The 19,338-nt window shown below is 44.2% G+C and overlaps 1 protein-coding gene across 8 annotated transcripts in view; it reads right to left on the bottom strand.

Annotated features, from left to right (window-relative positions):
• LOC106585083 (autism susceptibility gene 2 protein) overlaps nt 1–17,529 on the bottom strand; it is a 385,999-nt gene extending 368,470 nt beyond the window's left edge. For 3 of the 8 annotated variants that reach the window (XM_014170872.3, XM_014170871.3, XM_014170869.3), the window contains exon 1: nt 16,077–17,528. In XM_014170872.3, coding sequence (XP_014026347.1) covers nt 16,077–16,370 — 294 coding nt within the window. In that variant the 5' untranslated portion in view covers nt 16,371–17,528. Of the gene's footprint in view, nt 1–16,076 lie in introns of all 8 variants that reach the window. The other 5 variants (XM_082968508.1, XM_014170870.3, XM_014170875.3 and 2 more) reach the window with 3 other exon arrangements.
• Nucleotides 17,530–19,338: the final 1,809 nt, after the last annotated feature.

Raw genomic sequence — 19,338 nt, forward strand, 5'->3', positions numbered from 1 at the left:
TGCCCACTTGACCCTATCCCCTCCTCTCTTCTCCAGACCATTTCCGGAGACCTTCTCCCCTACCTCACCTCGCTCATCAACGCATCCTTGACCGCTGGCTACGTCCCTTCCGTCTTCAAGAGAGCGAGAGTTGCACCCCTTCTGAAAAAACCTACACTCGATCCCTCCGATGTCAACAACTACAGACCAGTATCCCTTCTTTCCTTTCTCTCCAAAACTCTTGAACGCGCCGTCCTTGGCCAGCTCTCTTGCTATCTCTCTCAGAATGACCTTCTTGATCCTAATCAGTCAGGTTTCAAGACTGGGCATTCAACTGAGACTGCTCTTCTCTGTGTCACGGAGGCTCTCCGCACTGCTAAAGCTAACTCTCTCTCCTCTGCTCTCATCCTTCTAGACCTATCTGCTGCCTTTGATACCGTGAACCATCAGATCCTCCTCTCCACCCTCTCCGAGCTGGGCATCTCCGGCACCGCGCACGCTTGGATCGCGTCCTACCTGACAGGTCGCTCCTACCAGGTGGCGTGGCGAGAATCTGTCTCCGCACCACGTGCTCTCACCACTGGTGTCCCCCAGGGCTCTGTTCTTGGCCCACTCCTATTCTCGCTATACACCAAGTCACTTGGCTCTGTCATATCCTCACATGGTCTCTCATATCATTGCTATGCAGATGACACACAATTAATCTTCTCCTTTCCCCCTTCTGACAACCAGGTGGCGAATCGCATCTCTGCATGTCTGGCAGACATATCAGTGTGGATGACGGATCACCACCTCAAGCTGAACCTCGGCAAGACGGAGCTGCTCTTCCTCCCGGGGAAGGACTGCCCGTTCCATGATCTCGCCATCACGGTTGACAACTCCCTTGTGTCCTCCTCCCAGAGTGCTAAGAGCCTTGGCGTGACCCTGGACAACACCCTGTCGTTCTCCACCAACATCAAGGCGGTGACCCGATCCTGTAGGTTCATGCTCTACAACATTCGCAGAGTACGACCCTGCCTCACACAGGAAGCGGCGCAGGTCCTAATCCAGGCACTTGTCATCTCCCGTCTGGATTATTGCAACTCGCTGTTGGCTGGGCTCCCTGCCTGTGCCATTAAACCCCTACAACTCATCCAGAACGCCGCAGCCCGTCTGGTGTTCAACCTTCCCAAGTTCTCTCACGTCACCCCGCTCCTCCGCTCTCTCCACTGGCTTCCAGTCGAAGCTCGCATCCGCTACAAGACCATGGTGCTTGCCTACGGAGCTGTGAGGGGAACGGCACCTCCGTACCTTCAGGCTCTGATCAGGCCCTACACCCAAACAAGGGCACTCCGTTCATCCACCTCTGGCCTGCTCGCCTCCCTACCTCTGAGGAAGCACAGTTCCCGCTCAGCCCAGTCAAAACTGTTCGCTGCTCTGGCACCCCAATGGTGGAACAAGCTCCCTCACGACGCCAGGACAGCGGAGTCAATCACCACCTTCCGGAGACACCTGAAACCCCACCTCTTCAAGGAATACCTGGGATAGGATAAAGTAATCCTTCTAACCCCCCCCTTAAAAGATTTAGATGCACTATTGTAAAGTGGTTGTTCCACTGGATATTATAGGTGAATGCACCAATTTGTAAGTCGCTCTGGATAAGAGCGTCTGCTAAATGACTAAAATGTAGAAAATAGTCAAAAAATAAAGAAAAACCCTTGAATGAATAGGAGTGTCCAAACTTTTGACTGGTACTGTATGTCATGTTCAGTTAGCTTGCCTAGCTCCTCCTCTCCTAGGGAGCACAGCACTGTGTGTGTTGCAGTCAGCCATTCAGGACGGACGTTTTTAGCTGCACACCGCAGGCTGAATAACTTTGACAAGCCGTCTTTTAGACCGACCACATATATTAAAAAGTACAGCAATGACGACAGAGAGAGCGTGAGGGTCAGGCTGCAGGAGGGCCTGCTGCTGAGGTATGACTGGGTTCTGTTGGTTTTATTCACACAAGGTTTCAAAGAATATCCCTTCTCTAGTGCTTTGTCAAAAAGTATTCCATATTAACCATACAGTAGAAACATTGTATTTGTTGCCTGTCACCTTGTTGTGTATTTTCTTGTAAAGTAATGGAGCTGTATTTAAACAGACTATACTGTAGTATATATCTGATGTTGTGAACTCTGGTTTAATAATAATAATACATTTATTTTATATAGAGCTTTTCATTCAGAAGTGGCTTAAAATAAAGATTTCTGGGAGCTGGTCGTTCATTGGAGATGGTCTTTACAGATAGATGATGATGCATTGCAGTTCAATAAAGGCGTAGCTTTAGTAAAGGTGATAGGTACTGTATCTGTAACGGAACAAAAATATTCACTGAAGAACAGGATGTCTCATATGAGATAAAGAAATGCAACAGAAACAGCAAACATCTCAATGGAGAACAAGAAAATGCTTTCAGAACACTGATGATCAATAGCTTATGTCCACAGAAGGGGAGATCTCGTTCCACTTTTCTCTCGCTCCATTTTGCCCATCTCTTAACACTTCTCTTTCTCTCCATTTTGCCTCCCTTTCCACATCTCAGCATCATCCTATTGCTACCTGGCCCCAATGGAAACAACATTCAGTGGTGTTACTATAACCATACAGCTCATGTGTTCACTTCCCAGCTCGCGTGTGGAAAACCAGCATATGATTGCTGTTTTGCCTTCTCCTGTCCTGTGGGGGTTGGTTTGTTAGCAAGGTGGCAGCCCAGCCTTTCTTCCCTTCCCTTCTCCACACTGGAATGTGCTGCCACTGATAAGATGGTGTTCAGAGCAGCAGATACCTGCTACCAGCTTCCAGCCCAATCATGTAATCCAATTGTGGCGATATAGAGGCTGAGGGCAAACTCCTAAAAACCACCAAGCATGCAAATCAACACTCAGGCAAAGCCCCAGCCCAGGACTATATCTTTACTGAGATATAGAAGCTTGGGTTACTATGGGAACACAAGCCTCTTCTACTCCCATGACTTCAGGTTAGGGAAACAACACAATTACTGTTTGATTTTTTACAACACGTTTTCTCGCTCTCGCTATCTGTCTTGTTTTCACCCCTCCCATCCATTTCCTCTGAAGGGCTTATAGGGCTGCAGTGCCTGAACAGAAAAAACATTGTGCATTCTGCTGCACTGAACAATGGCTTGTGTTTTTGACCTACGGGCCCCAAATTACACATTAGCTCACTTACTCTTTGTCTGCCATGGATTCCTGACATGTATCTACTTACAAAATAAATGAACAACCGGACAGATTCAGCCAGACAGGCAGATTCTTGCAGTGCCTGTAGCAGAACAAACAACAGAACCACTGTGTAGGGTAGGTAGGCCTCTGCCTGTAGGATAGCAGAACCATTGTGTAGTGTAGGCCTCTGTCTGTAGGATAGCAGAACCAGCGTGTAGGGTAGGCCTTTGTCTATAGGATAGCAGAACCCTTGTGTAGGGTATAGCAGTGGTTCCCAAACTTTTTATAGTCCTGTACCCCTTCAAAAACATTCAACCTTCAGCTGCGTACCCCCTCTAGCACCAGGGTCAGCGCAATCTCAAATGTTGTTTTTTTTGCCATCATTGTAAGCCTGCCCCACACACACACTATACGATACATTTATTAAACATAAGAATGAGTGTGAGTTTTTGTCACAACCTGGCTCGTAGGAAGTGACAAAGAGCTCTTATAGGACCAGGGCACAAATAATAATATAATAATAATCAATAATTTTGCTCTTTATTTAACCATCTTACATATAAAACCTTATTTGTTCATCGAAAATTGTGAATAACTCACCACAGGTTAATGAGAAGGGTGTGCTTGAAAGGATGCACATAACTCTGCAATTTTGGGTTGTATTGGAGAGAGTCTCAGTCTTAAATCATTTTCCACGCACAGTCTGTACCTGTACTTAGTTTTCATGCTAGTGAGGGCCGAGAATCCACTCTCACATAGGTACGTGGTTGCAAAGGGCATCAGTGTCTTAACAGCGCAATTTGCCAAGGCAGCATACTCTGAGCGCAGCCCATTCCAGAAATCTGGCAGTATTAAATTCAATTTTCACAGAACCGCTTGTCGCAATTTCGATGAGGCTCTCTTGTTCAGATATCGGTAGGTGGACTGGAGGCAGGGCATGAAAGGGATAACGAATCCAGTTGTTTGTATCATCTGTTTCGGGAAAGTACCTGCGTAATTGCGCACCCAGCTCACTCAGGTGCTTCGCTATATCACATTTGACATTGTTCCATAAGCTTGAGTTCATTTGCACACAAGAAATCATACAGTGATGAAAAGACCTGTGTGTTGTCCTTGTTAATGCAGACAGAGAAGAGCTCCAACTTCTTAATCATAGCCTCAATTTTATCCCGCACATTGAATAGAGTTGCGGAGAGTCCCTGTAATCCTAGATTCAGATCATTCAGGCGAGAAAAAACATCACCCAGATAGGCCAGTCGTGTGAGAAACTCGTCATCATGTAAGTGGTCAGACAAGTGAAAATGATGGTCGGTAAAGAAAACTTTAAGCTCCTCTCTCAATTAAAAAGAACTTGTCAATACTTTGCCCCTTGATAACCAGCGCACTCATGTATGTTGTAAAAGCGTTAAATGGTCGCTGCCTATATCATTGCATAGTGCAGAAAATACATGATAGTTCAGGGGCCTTGCTTTAACAAAGTTAACCATTTTCCAAAACGTATTTCAAGCTGTCAGGCATTCCCTTGGCAGCAAGAGCCTCTCGGTGGATGCTGCAGTGTACCCAAGTGGCGTCGGGAGCAACTGCTTGCACGCGCGTTACCACTCCACTATGTCTCCCTGTCATGGCTTTTGCGCCATCAGTACAGATTCCAACATGAGCAGCAGTTACGTTTGGCTACATAGTGGAATTCCCGTAAGAGAGTAACGGTTAATGTGATTGGATGTTCATTATTTGACTAGGCTACCTGTATTAGACATGGTGTTGTTATTTCGCTGAACACTAGATGGTTTAATAACATTTTTTCGGCAGCGAAACGAGGCTACTCAGGCGAGAAATAACCTCACCCAAATGTATAGCCCTGTTGGAAAATATAAATGTACTCTTTGAAAATTTGAAGAATTGGGAATACCTGGTCTATAGGATAGCAGAACCACTGCGTAGGGTACACCTCTGTCTATAGGATAGCAGAATCACTGTGAAGTGTAGTATAGGGTAGGACTATGCCTGTGCTGTGATTTTCTCCCTTTCCTATGGTTAAACACTAGTAACCACCCACTGACTAACAACTACTACAAAATGTAGCTACCGGTACAAATGGAAACAAATCACTCTACCAAAAGAACATATCTCAGATGTCTGTATGTTTGTCAAGTCAATTACCTGTACTGATAAATGTCTTTCAGTGAAGCAGCCTGGCTAAATGTGTTGACAATTGTCAGCTCAGGCGACTGCATTCCCACCATGGTAGTCACAGCAGAGCTTTGCCCCCCCCCCCCCCCTCCGTCCATTACTCGCCTGCCTGTTTCTCAGTTTAGCATCACTTGTTGCCTATGATGGCTGAGCTGCTGTGCCATGCCATTCTTTCTATTTATGGCGCGGGTGGATCTGGCTGTGAGTACACATGACGACGGCCACCGTTCTGTCACTCACTGTCACTCTGTAATCCCCCCTCCCCACACACACACAGCCCCTGCTCCGAATGGCACCACTGTACCATGGTGGCGTGCGTCACCCGGCTGAAACATTCTACCACACACAGAACCACTCATATCACACAACCCCTGCTCTGAGTGGCACCACTGTACCATGGTGGCGTCACTCGGCTAGAACACCCTATTACACACACACAGACACACACCCCTCCCTCCCTCCTCCTCCTCCATACATCCCTCCCTTCCTGAGTGTAGTCTGCCTGTCAGTGTCTGCAGCCTCTGTTTCCTGCCCCTTTTCCTCCCCTAGTATTATTGTGCAAATTGAAATGCTGGGAAGAGGGGGAGTCTAGTCATTCAGACGGATGCAGATCGGAGCTCCCTTTCTCTCACTCTCTTTCTCTCTTCTCTCTCTCCTCTCTCCTCTCTCCTCAGTCTTTCTTGGCAAGCGGGATGGGAAATATGATTATCCAGCAGGGGAATTGTTTCATCAACACCTGGAGCAGATAATGAAAATAGGAGGATTTATGCACTGTGCTGTGTGAGGCTATGCACTGGGATGGTTTCTCTCTCTGCTGCCTGCCAGGCAGGATTCTCTCTGCTGCCTGCCAGACAGGAGTTAATTAACCAGTAGCCTGGAAGACTACAGGCCGCCACTACAGTTACTTAACTAATCGTAAAATTAACAGAAAATGAAGGTCGATGTTCTGGTGAGAGGGAAAAGAATAGCCACCAATTCCTTTTAACCATTCCTCGATAGTCTGTTTTGTCCTTTAACAAACAACTACAGCAGTGATAATTCCACCAACATATAGAGAGCAGTTGGGTAAGAAGCTAAAGGAGATACCAAATGCAAATCTTAGGGCTGGGAATTGACAGGGACCTCATGATACGATATTATCACGATACTTAGATGCCTATACGGTTGTATTTGTATTGCGATTCGATACTGTGATTTTATTGCGATTCGATGTTCCAAATATATTGCTCACTATATGTCTGCTGCAGAGGGACAGTAGAGTCATAAGAAAACGAGCTTTGATCAGTCATGGAAATAAAAGTGTTGAAAACATGTCTATTTAAAAAGAAGAAGGAGAAATACCAGAGTTTTGGCACAGGTACAGCCAACTAGTGCTAGCTAGCGTTAACAACCTTGCAAGAATCGGTAGTTGGAGACGTAGAATCTATGTAATATCGTCAAAAAGAAGATTGTGATAATCTAATGTATCAATTTATCACCCATCCCTAGCAAGCAGTGGCTGTGGGGGAGAGTTACAGTGCCTTCGGAAAGAATTCAGACCCCTTGAATTTTTCCACATCTTGTTACGTTACAGCCTTATTCTAAAACGGATTAAATTTAAAAAAAATCCACAGCAATCGACACACCAATATATATATATATTATTTAAGTAAGTAATCAGACTCTTTGCTATGAGACTCGAAATTGAGCTCAGGTGCATCCTGTTTCCATTGATCATGCTTGAGATGTTTCTACAACTTGATTGGAGTTCACCTGTGGTAAATTCAATTGATTGGACATGATTTGGAAAGGCACACACGTGTCTATATAAGGTCCCACAATGCATGTCAGAGCAAACACCAAGCCATGAGGTCGAAGGAGTTGTCTGTAGAGCACCGAGACAGGCTTGTGTCGAGGCACAGATCTGGGGACAGGTACCAAAACATTTCTGCAGCAGTGAAGGTCCCCAATAACACAGTGGCCTTCATCATTCTTAAATGGAAAACATTTTGGAACCACCAAGAATCTTCCTAGAGCCGGCCGCCCAGCCAAACTGAGTAATCGGAGAAGGGCCTTGGTCAGGGAGGTGACCAAGAACCCAATGGTCACTTTGACAGAGCTCTCGAGTTCCTCTGTGGAGATGGGAGAACTATCTCTGCAACACTTCACCAATCAGGCCTTTATGTTAGAGTGGCCAGACGGAACCCACTCCTCAGTAAAAGGAACATGACAGACTGCTTGGAGTTTGCCAAATGGCACCTAAAACAAGATTCTCTGGTCTGATGAAGCCAAAATTGAACTCTTTGGCCTGAATGCCAAGCGTCACATCTGGAGGAAACCTGGCACCATCCCTACGGTGAAGCATGGTGGTCGCAGCATCATGCTGTGGGGATGTTTTTCAGCAGCAGGGACTGGGAGATGGGTAGAACCCAGGTAGAACTCTTTTGGGGTTTTGGGTAAAACCCTTTTGGGTTCCATGTAAAACCTTCTGTGGAAGGGTTCTACATGGAAACCTAAATAGTTCAACTTGGAAACAAAAGGGTTATCCTATGGGGACAGCTGAAGAACCCTTTTAGGTGTATATAACCCCCATAATGCAGAAGTCAGGAGAGAGAGCACTGATTCTAGATCTGAGATACCCAATACTATGGCACATCTGTCAACCTGAGTCATAAGTGTTAGATCTCTTTCTCACTGTTCCTGCCAAACTGGTTGCAGAAGTCCAGCATAATGTACTAACTACATCTCGCATGTCTATATCTTCACATAAAATATTGTGTAAGACAGAAAATATGAAAAAACCCTTGCCTACTGTTCCTACAGACGCAGTCAGTTTAACATGGACTTCAGAGACACTAAAGATGAAGAAAACCAAGGAACTGCTTTATTTATATGCATAGTATATATATATACCCACGGAGTGGAACAAGCGCTTTGCTTCCACATGAGAAAATAAAGCAGCTCAGCATTGGCTAACTAGCCATAAAAAGACTGATAAAGAATGAGGGGTAAAAGTAGAAATCTAAATGAGACAGATTCCCCAGCGTTGCGTAACCAACTCTTATCTAAGCTCTATGAACTTGGCCAGGCACTGCTTATTATTCTGTTGGAAAACAACATCAGTCCAAGTCCAAGTTTGGATTTCTTCTCACACAAAAGCTAATATTTGACAGACAGACAGCTCTGTCTGTCTCCGCTGAAGAGGCCTTCTGAGATGTGATCGGCAGCTGAAGCACCTCATTGACTTCTGAATTCCACATTTAAAGAGCGCAAGCCTTTAAAAAGCAATGAATCCCGTTGAAAATAGCCTGTGGCATCATTATGAGTCAGAAGCAATTATTCTAGTGTCAAAATTGACTACAAAGTGTAAATAGGAACATTTTGGTCACAAAGTCACTCGTCTAAAACGGAGTTTGGAACATCCGTGCATCACAACGGGTAAATTAAGGTTGGGTCTTGATTTGACGATGTCCATTTGCCCACTAACATAGGATGAACACCTGCGGTGCTCGCTATTTATTCAATAGCAAAGACAGTGAGACAGACCTTCCCAGCAGTTCCGACTTTGTTTACATAAGACATGTTGCGTAGTTAGCTGTAAAATTGCGCAACTAAAACAACAAAATTACAGATTTCTTACAATCTTACAATCAAGAAGTGAAATAGGCTTCGGTGTCTACAGTGTCTGATGGGGGACAAACCTCATGAACTAAACGCAGAATCAGCCAGGAAACATACCTTTAAGACTGAAATCTCTTTCTCTAACGAGCAACAGAAAAACACACATGCCAATCGGCGTGTTCAGTGGCTCTTTAACAAGGAAGGCAGAGAGAAGCTGATCCACAGAGGGAGGCCAATGGAGGCAGCAGCAATGGCAAGCAGCAGCCACCTCAATATCTTATTTCAGGCTGGGAATAGAGCTCTGCAGCAATTATTGTTAGTATCACTCCAACCAGAAAGACTATTCCCCTCAGAGCTAATGTTCCTATCTCACATTTGTAGGAGGGAGCATGTCGACAACTGTTACGCTAATTGCCTTCACAGCTAGAGTAATTTATAAAGAAAACATGCTCCGAGACCCTCTATAGAGATATAGCCAGTCACGGCATCTCTCAAAATAAACGCTCAAACCCTCAAATCATGAGAAAGCTAACGGAAATTAGGGATGGACACGGTTATTAGAATATTCTAATATACGAACGGACGTTATGTCATGACTTCCGCCGAAGACGGTCCCTCTCCTTGTTCGGGCGGTGTTCGGCGGTCGATGTCACCGACCTTCTAGCCATCGCTGATCCATTTTTCATTGGTTTTGTTTTGTCTTCCTTCACACCTGGTTCCAATCCCATCAATTACATGTTGTGTATTTAACCCTCTGTTTCCCCTCATGTCCTTGTCGGCGATTGTATGTTATGTGCAAGTTATTTTCTGGTGTGTGACGGATTTTGTACCCACTTTTATTATTTTGTATATTTTGGTTTTCGGAGTTTTGTGAGCACTTATTAAACGACTCCGTTTATACCAAGTTCGTTCTCCTGCGCCTGACTTCCCTGCCACCAGCACACACCCATTACACGTCAGTATTCAAATTCTGAAAATCCTACACCTATTTTAACAATGAAAAGGCTTTGTCTCAATTAAATTATCAATGTGACATTACTACACACAAGAATATTCCATGACATTTCAAATTCTTAATTTAATAAAACAACAAACTTTTAAAATGTCGTTTTTTTATTTTTTTTATGTGCGCCCCATAAAGCCTACACCAAAAAGGGTTATTCTATGGGGACAGCCGAAGAACACTTTGTTTTCCTAAGAGTGTAGGTAACCACAGGTTGTTTTCACCACAGGCGGGCGGGGCCACGACATTCTATCTAATACTGACTGGGACTATCCTCAGTTCACTCATAAAGGCGTGCATAATAACATAGAATGGTGGTGATTAGTAAATTATGTCTATACTTATTTGTTGTGAGTATAAAGTTGATGTTTAGTTGATCTGCATGATGATGCAGGTATTGTATTACTGACTATATGCAATAGTCCTCTCTACTGCACTGAATGTTCCAATGGTAAATAAAACGTCAAATTGCCTTTTTACTTACTATTTTATTCTGAAAGCAGGGGGATTTTGTAAATACGCTACTCGGCAAAGCCAGCCAATAGACCTTTGTACATGATAGGCCCAAGTGCCCAGAAAAGTACTTGTATAGACCTCCTCAAACAAACAAGTTTTACAAAGGGGTCCACTTGAGAGATGTTGATGTAACTACATGAGAGTATGAACCAGCAAGCCATTCACTGTCTGTTCAACTGCTCTCTGTCAATGAGGGGACTAGGCCAAAAGGAAAACACACATGATTTAATGAGGCACTTAGTGTTCCTTCTACTTATGTTTCATTAATTTAATGTAAAATCTTTCACATGCCTCATTGCCAGCCAGTAATTTTGCATTTTCTGCAGCCAAATGCCACATAATGTAAACCATTATGCAAAAATAATGCTGCTTTATTGGCAAACGGGGAGACATTATCTCCAAATAACGTATTATTTAACCTTTTATTCAACATTGTATCATTGATTATGAGTGAATGAGCACAGAGGAAAGCAGAGCCTGGTCAGACTCAGGAAATCCCATAAATAAAAGGCAAAGCAGCCAGCGAATTAACAGGCAATTTTAACCAGTCAAAGGTCTAATCCTTCTCAGGCTTCAAGACAACATCTTAATCACTTGATAATTACATCCTGTCACTCACCACACAAAGCAGATCAAGAGAGAGAAAGGAAGGCGCAAGAAACAACAACTCAGCAGCACATCTAGCTATTACACTGACGGAGACAGCAGCAATACCTCTCATAGGGAAACAACAACCAAATTAAAAGGGAATCAAAATCAGCAGCACGTAACACATCTCAAATCAAATCAAATGTTATGTCACATGCTTCATAAACAACAGGTGTAGACTAACAGTGACATCAAATTTTATTTGTCACATACATGTGTTTAGCAGATGTTATTTCGTGTGTAGAGAAATGCTTACTTACGGGCCCTTCTCAACAGTGAAGAGACAAAGAAAGAGAAATAATAGAAAAATAATAACACAAGGAATAAATACACAATGAGTAACGATAACTTGGTACTGCTTGCCTTGCGGCAGCAGAGAGAACAGTCTATGACTCGGGTGGCTGGAGACTTTGACAATTTTTAGGGCCTTCCTAGGTCCTGGATGGCAGGGAGCTCAGCCCCAGTGATGTACTGGGACGTACACACTACCCTCTGTAGCGCCTTGTAGTCAGATGCCAAGCAGTTGCCATACCAAGCGGTGATGCAGCCAGTCACGATGCTCTCAATGGTGCAACTTTAGAACTTTTTGAGAATCTGAGGGCCCATGCCGTTGTCGTGTCTTCTTCAAGACAGTGTTGGTGTGTGTGGACCATGATCATTCCTTAGTGATGTGGACACAGAGGAACTTGAAGCTCCCAACCCGCTCCACTACAGCCCCGTCAATGTGGACGGGGGTGTGCTCGGCCCTTTGTTTCCTGTAGTCCACAATCAGCTCCTTTGTCTTGCTGACGGTGAGGGAGAGGTTGTTGTCCTGGCACTGACCTCTTTATAGGCGGTTATCGTCGTTGTTGTCAGCAAACTTAATAATGGTGTAGGAGTCGTGTGCTGCCATGCAGTTGTGGGTGAACAGGGAGTACAAGAGGGGACTAAGCACGCACCCCTGAGGGCCCCCTGTGTTGAGGGTCACTGTGGCAGATGTATTGTTGCCTACCCTAACCACCTGGGAGCAGCCCGTCAGGAAGTCCAGGATCCAGTTGCAGAGGCAGGTGTTCAATCCCAGTGTCCTGAGCTTAGTGATGAGCTTGGAGGGAATTATAGTGTTGAACGCTGTGCTATGGTGTTCCTCTTGTCCAGGTAGGAGAGGGCAGTGTGGAGTGCAATAGAGATTGCGTCATCTGTGGATCTGTTGGGGCGGGATGCGAATTGGAATGGGTCCAGGGTGTCTGTGATGATGGTGTTGATGTGAGCCATGACCAGCCTTTCAAAGCATTTCATGGCTACAGATGTGTGAGTGCTACGGGGCGATAGTCATTTAGACAGGCTACCTTGGCGTTCTTGGGCACAGGGACTATGGTGGTCTGCTTGAAACATCTAGGCATTACAGACTCGGTCAGGGAGAGGTTGAAAATGTCAGTGAAGACACTACTAGTGATCGTCACAGCAGCCAAGCTATTCATTAATTCTCATAACAGACAATGACGGTTCAGCAGGTGGACCATAAGGGGTGCATGTGACATCCCCACAAACCCTCTGGAGAGAACATTCCCTTCCTAGGGAGAATATCTTTTGATAATATGTCTATATATATTGGACACACAGCCTCAGCAGCATAGCCAAAAGGATGCTCTCTCTCTCTCCACTTTCTCTCCACCACCGAGCATGACAGTTTGGGAGAGATGGGTCCCAGGGACACCCCATGGGCCTTAATAAGCCTTTCTTCACGGGACGTGTCAGGCTCGAAATGTTGCACTACAGCCATCACACTGCAAGAGCAACGAAAACACTGAGCGGTATTGCAACATGAAGACCATAAAAAAAAACTGGTTAACAGGCCTCTGGAACAAGAGACCAAATACTATAGGTGTTGCTGTATGGCTTGTAGTTCAACACACTGTTGAGTTGTTCTAGCAACAGCTTTTAGCAGCATCCCAACTAGAGATATCGAAATCTATTATACTGTTGATGTACAGCTTTCCGTTTAATCCTCCAACACACTGCTGAAATGTTACATATGCAGCTTCTATTACAACTGCTATAACAGAAAGCAGTAGGCTACTGGCTTGACATGTTTGTTTATGACAAGTAATATACTATTTTAAAGGATATAATGTAAGACAGTGTAATAACACCCCGTCCCCCCCCCCCCACCACACACACACCACACACACACACACATTCCAAATATTACAAATGAATGTAGTTCTGATGGTTAGAGGGGGGGGAAAGCAGTCTCCGTAAAAGAAAAAACATATAAATTATAAAGTTCATGCCTAAACAGATGAACATAAGAATCAACTCTGGATTAGCGAGGGGGATTTGCCACTCTCGTCTCAGCGTCACACAAAGAGGGGGGGGGGGGGGAAATCACACATCTCATTTCTATTATGGAAGGTGGATAATTGCAACATTTTCTTATTGTTGCTGTTAGTTCATTACCCATGGGGGGGCCTTTTGAGGGGCTTAAGCAGTATTGTATAATTGTCTTAATAGGCATGTGAGAGAAAGCTTTGCCAAACCCACACTGAGTGGTTCAATTCTACATACCTCATCTCGCATTTCCAATCACTCTAGCATAGCAGCCCCCCCCCCCCCCCCCCCCCCCATGACAAAGCAGGCAGGTTTTGTTTGTACAGTTGATTTACACAGGTAAGCGGCTTTCCGGATGGGGACTCCAAACAAATAAACAAACTATAATCAAATGCGGCCAATGTCGTGGATTGGTTCCTGCCATAATAAAATGGGCTACGGGAGCAGAACAAGCTGCAGTATACACACAGCATAAGCCATCATAAGAGCAGCAGGCATCTTTATCCTATCAATCCAAAGCTGCTATACTAACCACTACTGAGACACGTTTAATGTGAAAGCAATACACTCCAAGGGCTACACTGGATAGTCAGTGCCACATAGATTAAGCAGCTAAAACGTACCATGTACGTTCACATAAACACTGTGTACAGTATTGTAGAGCAGCAAGCTATGGGTTCAATGAACCCTGAGAAAAATGTGAGATTGATCTCAATTTACTGTGAAGGTTCCCACTCTAATCAGATCCAGGCTCTGTGGCCTGTCATGAACAGGGCATTGGCCATCGGTGAATTATGCGAGGTTAAGAACACTCTTTCAGCTAACCGCACCGTGCTTATTAGAGCATGATGCAATAGGCCAGAGTGTTATTTAATCGCTAATGGTGCCGTGCCAGTTGGATAATTGATAAGCAATTAGCGCTGCAGTCATGCTAGGTGATAGGGTTCTCCCTGTATCAAGAAGTATCAGTAGCACATGAATAGTCTCTGCTACTGATACAAATCATAAACAGAACATAGAGTGGCTGCACCTCAACTGAAGCTGTATTTAGCGTTTAGGGGGAACATCTGATCGTATTATAAACAATGTTAACATCATTCCTGCGTAGCTTTCCAGATGTGAGTGTAACCCACACGTGGCTCTATGCAAACTATCACTGCATTCAACCCATTATCATGCAAATATGACAACTATCCATTTGATGGAATTAATTAAATGAATTGATGAAAGCTGCATCATGCCTGATTCGCTGTCTGGTCGAGTACAGCATTCATTCACTTGTAGATGTCACTGAAGGACGAGACCCTGTTGACAGCCTATCCACTGCTCTCCTGGTGAGATCCTATTTGAGAAGCACTTTGCTCAGACTTCCCAGAGGCCTTTCAGAGGCAGAACCTGTCAGACTGCCATAAGCAGCAAGCAACGGAGGCACGCACAAAAAAATCTCACATCTGAGAATATAATACAACCATGCGCCCCCCCCACACACACACACACACACACACACACACACACACACACACACACACACACACACACACACACACACACACACACACACACACACACAGAGCCTCTCCCCATCACCCTCTCCTACATACACACACTTCCATGTACCCTCTGCACCCTCCTCTTAGACACTATCTTCTTTCACACTGAACCCCAGTAAGTGGCATTGAAGGCTTAAGTTAATGGAAGAGCAATGCAATTACTGGGACCCTGACAGGTTAACCTTGTTAACAGATGAGAGGTGACAAATTGATGACAAGCTCCCAGTGAGTAAACACTGTTGGCCATTTATGTCCACAACAAAAAAGATATCAGGGACAATATGTATGCACTCAAATCTAGTAATAAACCAATAGGTCAAGCTACATAATGCAGTCCTGTACCATGCACATGGTTTTGTCCCTGTGGGGAACAAGCAGCAATTACAACACACTGTGTTGCTTACATCATCACAGTCAACTGAGTAAAGTAGTAGCAGATGTCTATGGGTTTAGTTCCTCTGACCTTTGCAGCCACAGCCAGCCACTAACATGTAGGCTAAAGGAATTATTGCAGATACTACGCAGGCCTCACATAATTATTAATTACCAATACAAAAGAGGTATTAATTACCAATGACCAATACAAATGTAAACTTTTTTAGACAACTCTAGAGCTTGGACAGATGTTTCATGTTATTACAATAGATCACAATGAGATCTAAGGATAGAGATGACTAATCCACAATCTCATTTGTGGACTTCAACTTCACCTGAGGTTCAATCACCATCAAAGCTACTAGAAACAGATGATCAAAGACACGCTGGACCATCCATTGAATATATGCACAATCCACATGGTTATAGATGCATGAAATTATGTAAATTGTGTATCAAATGAATCTAAAGGGTCTGCAGACCCTTGTTGAGCACAATAGCTATATAACAAGAAAAGCCATAACTACAAGAAAAATATCTACAAGTCATTCCACTCATCAACACCGCAGAGAAAAGAGCACCTGTTTATTTGCTGTCAAACAAACCGTTATGTGACAGCATTTCATGAATAGCAACTCATTAGTCAAGCTGAAAACTTATGCAAATACGGAGGTGTTCGACATGTGTAATTATAAGCCTTACCTCCAAACAGTCCAGGCTGACGAAACTGGCAATGGCAAATTCATCAATGATATCCTCTTCTTGAGAACTGGATTCTCGTCTCTTTCGACGAGGGGGGCGCGAGGTTCTGGCAGAGGGTGTTGAGTGTGGAGACTTTTTACCATTCTGGGAGGCGAGATCCCTCCCAGGACTTTGCTCCCTATCTGAACAAGACGAAGGTTTCGGACTGCGGGCATCCTTGCCCACTGCCTCCCGTCTCCGTACCCTCTCACGTTTGGAACGGGATCTCTGGCTCTGCTTCAATTTTCCATCCATTTTAGAAATGTTGCAATGACAAAATCACTATAAATCACCTAACGTAAAGCGGATTCCCTGTGCGGCCAACCGAAATAATAAACTATAGTGTTATCACTAGTAGATACGGATTTATAAATAATACATCTATAAGTAATCAGATTCACGGAATGACCTTGAATATAAAGCTCCCGAATACAATAAACAAATGTTCAAATATTCCATGCGGGCGAGGAAGAAGCGATGCAAATCCTCACGTATTTTAAGCGATTAGACACTGTAACGTCGACGCGTTCTTCACATAAGCAGGTGCAAAACAGCGAAATAGTTACAATTTATGCACTCCACTTCCTTTGCAACTTTGTTGCATTGGAATAACACAATGTTAATAGCTGAATACCGCAGACAGCGCTGAGAAATCATGTCGCTGCCCGTTGTTTTCCACCACCCAATCCATGATCCACTGTCAAAAAAAGAGTCTAGATAATATCCGTCAAAATGCGTATTAGGTGCTTATCAATAATGGGTGAGATAATGGGCTACATAAGTTGCTAATCCTCTCTGTAGGCTATTAGCGAGTTTCAACGGTTAACCATATTCATCTGACAAGTTCCACCGTAGGGCTAAACCTTTGCGCGATAAAATCCACGAGGGCAGGGATCTCCAAATCTCTCGCTACTTATGCGCAATATTTTCCAAATGATCCTCCGTTTAGCGACTTCAGCATACGACAATCCACTGTATATGATCAAACCCCATAAGGCAAAGGCATCGGCTATTCCAGGCCCGTGTAAGTTATACATCAATCCACTCCTGAATTCCGTCCTTGGTTGCTCAGTTGCTCGTGGCTCATCGTATTTTTCCCTTTCGCATATATGCAAAGCTTTGAGAAGTGTCCTTAAAGCGACAGGGGGTGATTCAAATCTACTCTCCCCTCTATTCCCTACATCTGAAATTAGTGTACAATAAAAGCCTCAGAGAGCCGATATAACTGACGTAGGCTACTTCCGCCAGCTCTGCAAATTACCCAAAGGAAGTGAGCTAGTTTATATATAGCCTAGGCCTACTTTTAAATTCCGCACAGTAACTTTGTGATGAGGCATAGGCTACAATATTCGCATTCCTTTTGTGTAATTTGTCTGGCTACAAATACGTCTGTCGCAGCCTACGGGTCCATGTAGTCGCCCCCACTCTGACGTCCTACTGTTAGCGAATAGAAATGCCCCACTGCCCAGGCTACTGGTGAGCGGTCTGTCAGCAGTTTGACAGTTGCCAAATGCGTATCAGTCTGTCAGACTTCCGCAAAAAGTATACTACCGATATGCCAATCTCTACAGTATAGCCAACACCTTTAGGCTATAACACTTTTCCAACTATAATGCGCGATTTGACTTGAGTGGGCAGAGGATAGGCTTCTTTAATCATGGTGGCCTATGTATCTATTTGGATAGGCTACTTGCCACATTGAATTATGTGTAGCACTCTCCGCTCCAGTGGTGTCCGTTCTTCACCATTGTATGTTCTCTAGGCTATATCTCCATTCTGCTGAGTAGATACTTCAACGAGGCTTCTGTTTCTGCACTTCACCTCATCACATATTTGCATGGGAAATAAGCACATGGTTTTTGCATTTTTACTACCAGCCGCCACCATTCAGTGCACACAGTGAAAGTGTAAGAGAACAGACAGCCTAATATACAGTATAAAACCACATAGCATAAGATTCAACCTCAAGCCTTCTCACAGGAAAGCATTATGTATCTGTATCAGCCAGGTGCAAAGTAATTACATAGGCCTACTGTATTATTCCTGTATAGTCCTTTTGTTGCCTGTGCAGCACTATCCAAAACGGAAAGAAATATAACAATTAGCACAGGGAGGAGCAAACTGCGGGTGGGCTAAACAGTATATGAAGTAATTGTCACCAATTCAGTAGTAAATTGTAGTAAACGTTAACCAGAGAACACCCCAATCATTTAGTATTGGCAATAGTCTGAAGACATAGTGCTATATCATTCTCCTGTTACTGCAACCTCCGCTGCACTGCAGTGATATATTCTCTCTCTGTTGAACTGCTTTGAATGAAATAATTCAGTAAGGAGATTAGAGAGGGACAGGTATAGAGGAGAGGAGCAGAGCCTCATGGATGAGAGGGGAGAGATTACCTCTGTGTTTTACTCATGCCACTGTATTTTCTGGTAATCCATACAGACTCACTGAGCCTCACATCACTTTCATTCCAATGAATACAGAACTCTTTGAAAGGCTTTAACATACCACTGTATAAGCAAATAAGAGGGGTATCAAGATGTTATAATGTGAGAGGGTAGACTTGTTTTTCATTCATTTTCCCGCTTGATAAGAGGCATACATTTCCACACAAATCTCACATTAGGATTCAGCACCTAGCTACCCTCAATGGGGGGGTATGGGAAAATCTGAATTGTCTCTGATGATTACGGAGGCAACATGTTCATTGAATTTGTTTGTTTATTTAATCCATTGAAAATCCACATAGTAATTTAAACCAGCTGTACTGTATCTCCCATATTTGAAGATAGAGCGTCTAGTGGCATAACTGAGACCACCCAATCTGTGGCCTAGTTGCCTCTGAGGAATGACTGCGGAAGAAAAACACAAGGCCACGTTTTTTGCCTATGGGGGTTTTAGTTGAGTAATTCAGTCTTTTGCTAGCAATTTAAAAGCAGCAGCAGACTCAATATGAAAGTGCCTGGGGGCTGCAAGCTAGAGAAGCTAGAACCCCCACTCTCTGGGGCAGTGGTGGACATCCATTGGATTATCTGGGGGATAGGCCGAGTATACCATGATATAAAATATTAACCTGTTAGCTACACACAACAAGAGCTTACATCCTCCCAGTTCCTAGAAACCCTCTGTTGCTCAGTTTTCTCTCTCTCCATGTCTCTCTCTGTGACTGTAGGCTGTGACATAAGTGCTCTTCCAGCCTGATTTGAGCACATTCATTTCT

This window comes from Salmo salar, chromosome 24 (genome assembly GCF_965601325.2).
Source record: "Salmo salar chromosome 24, fSalSal1, whole genome shotgun sequence".
Lineage (NCBI taxonomy): Eukaryota > Metazoa > Chordata > Actinopteri > Salmoniformes > Salmonidae > Salmo > Salmo salar.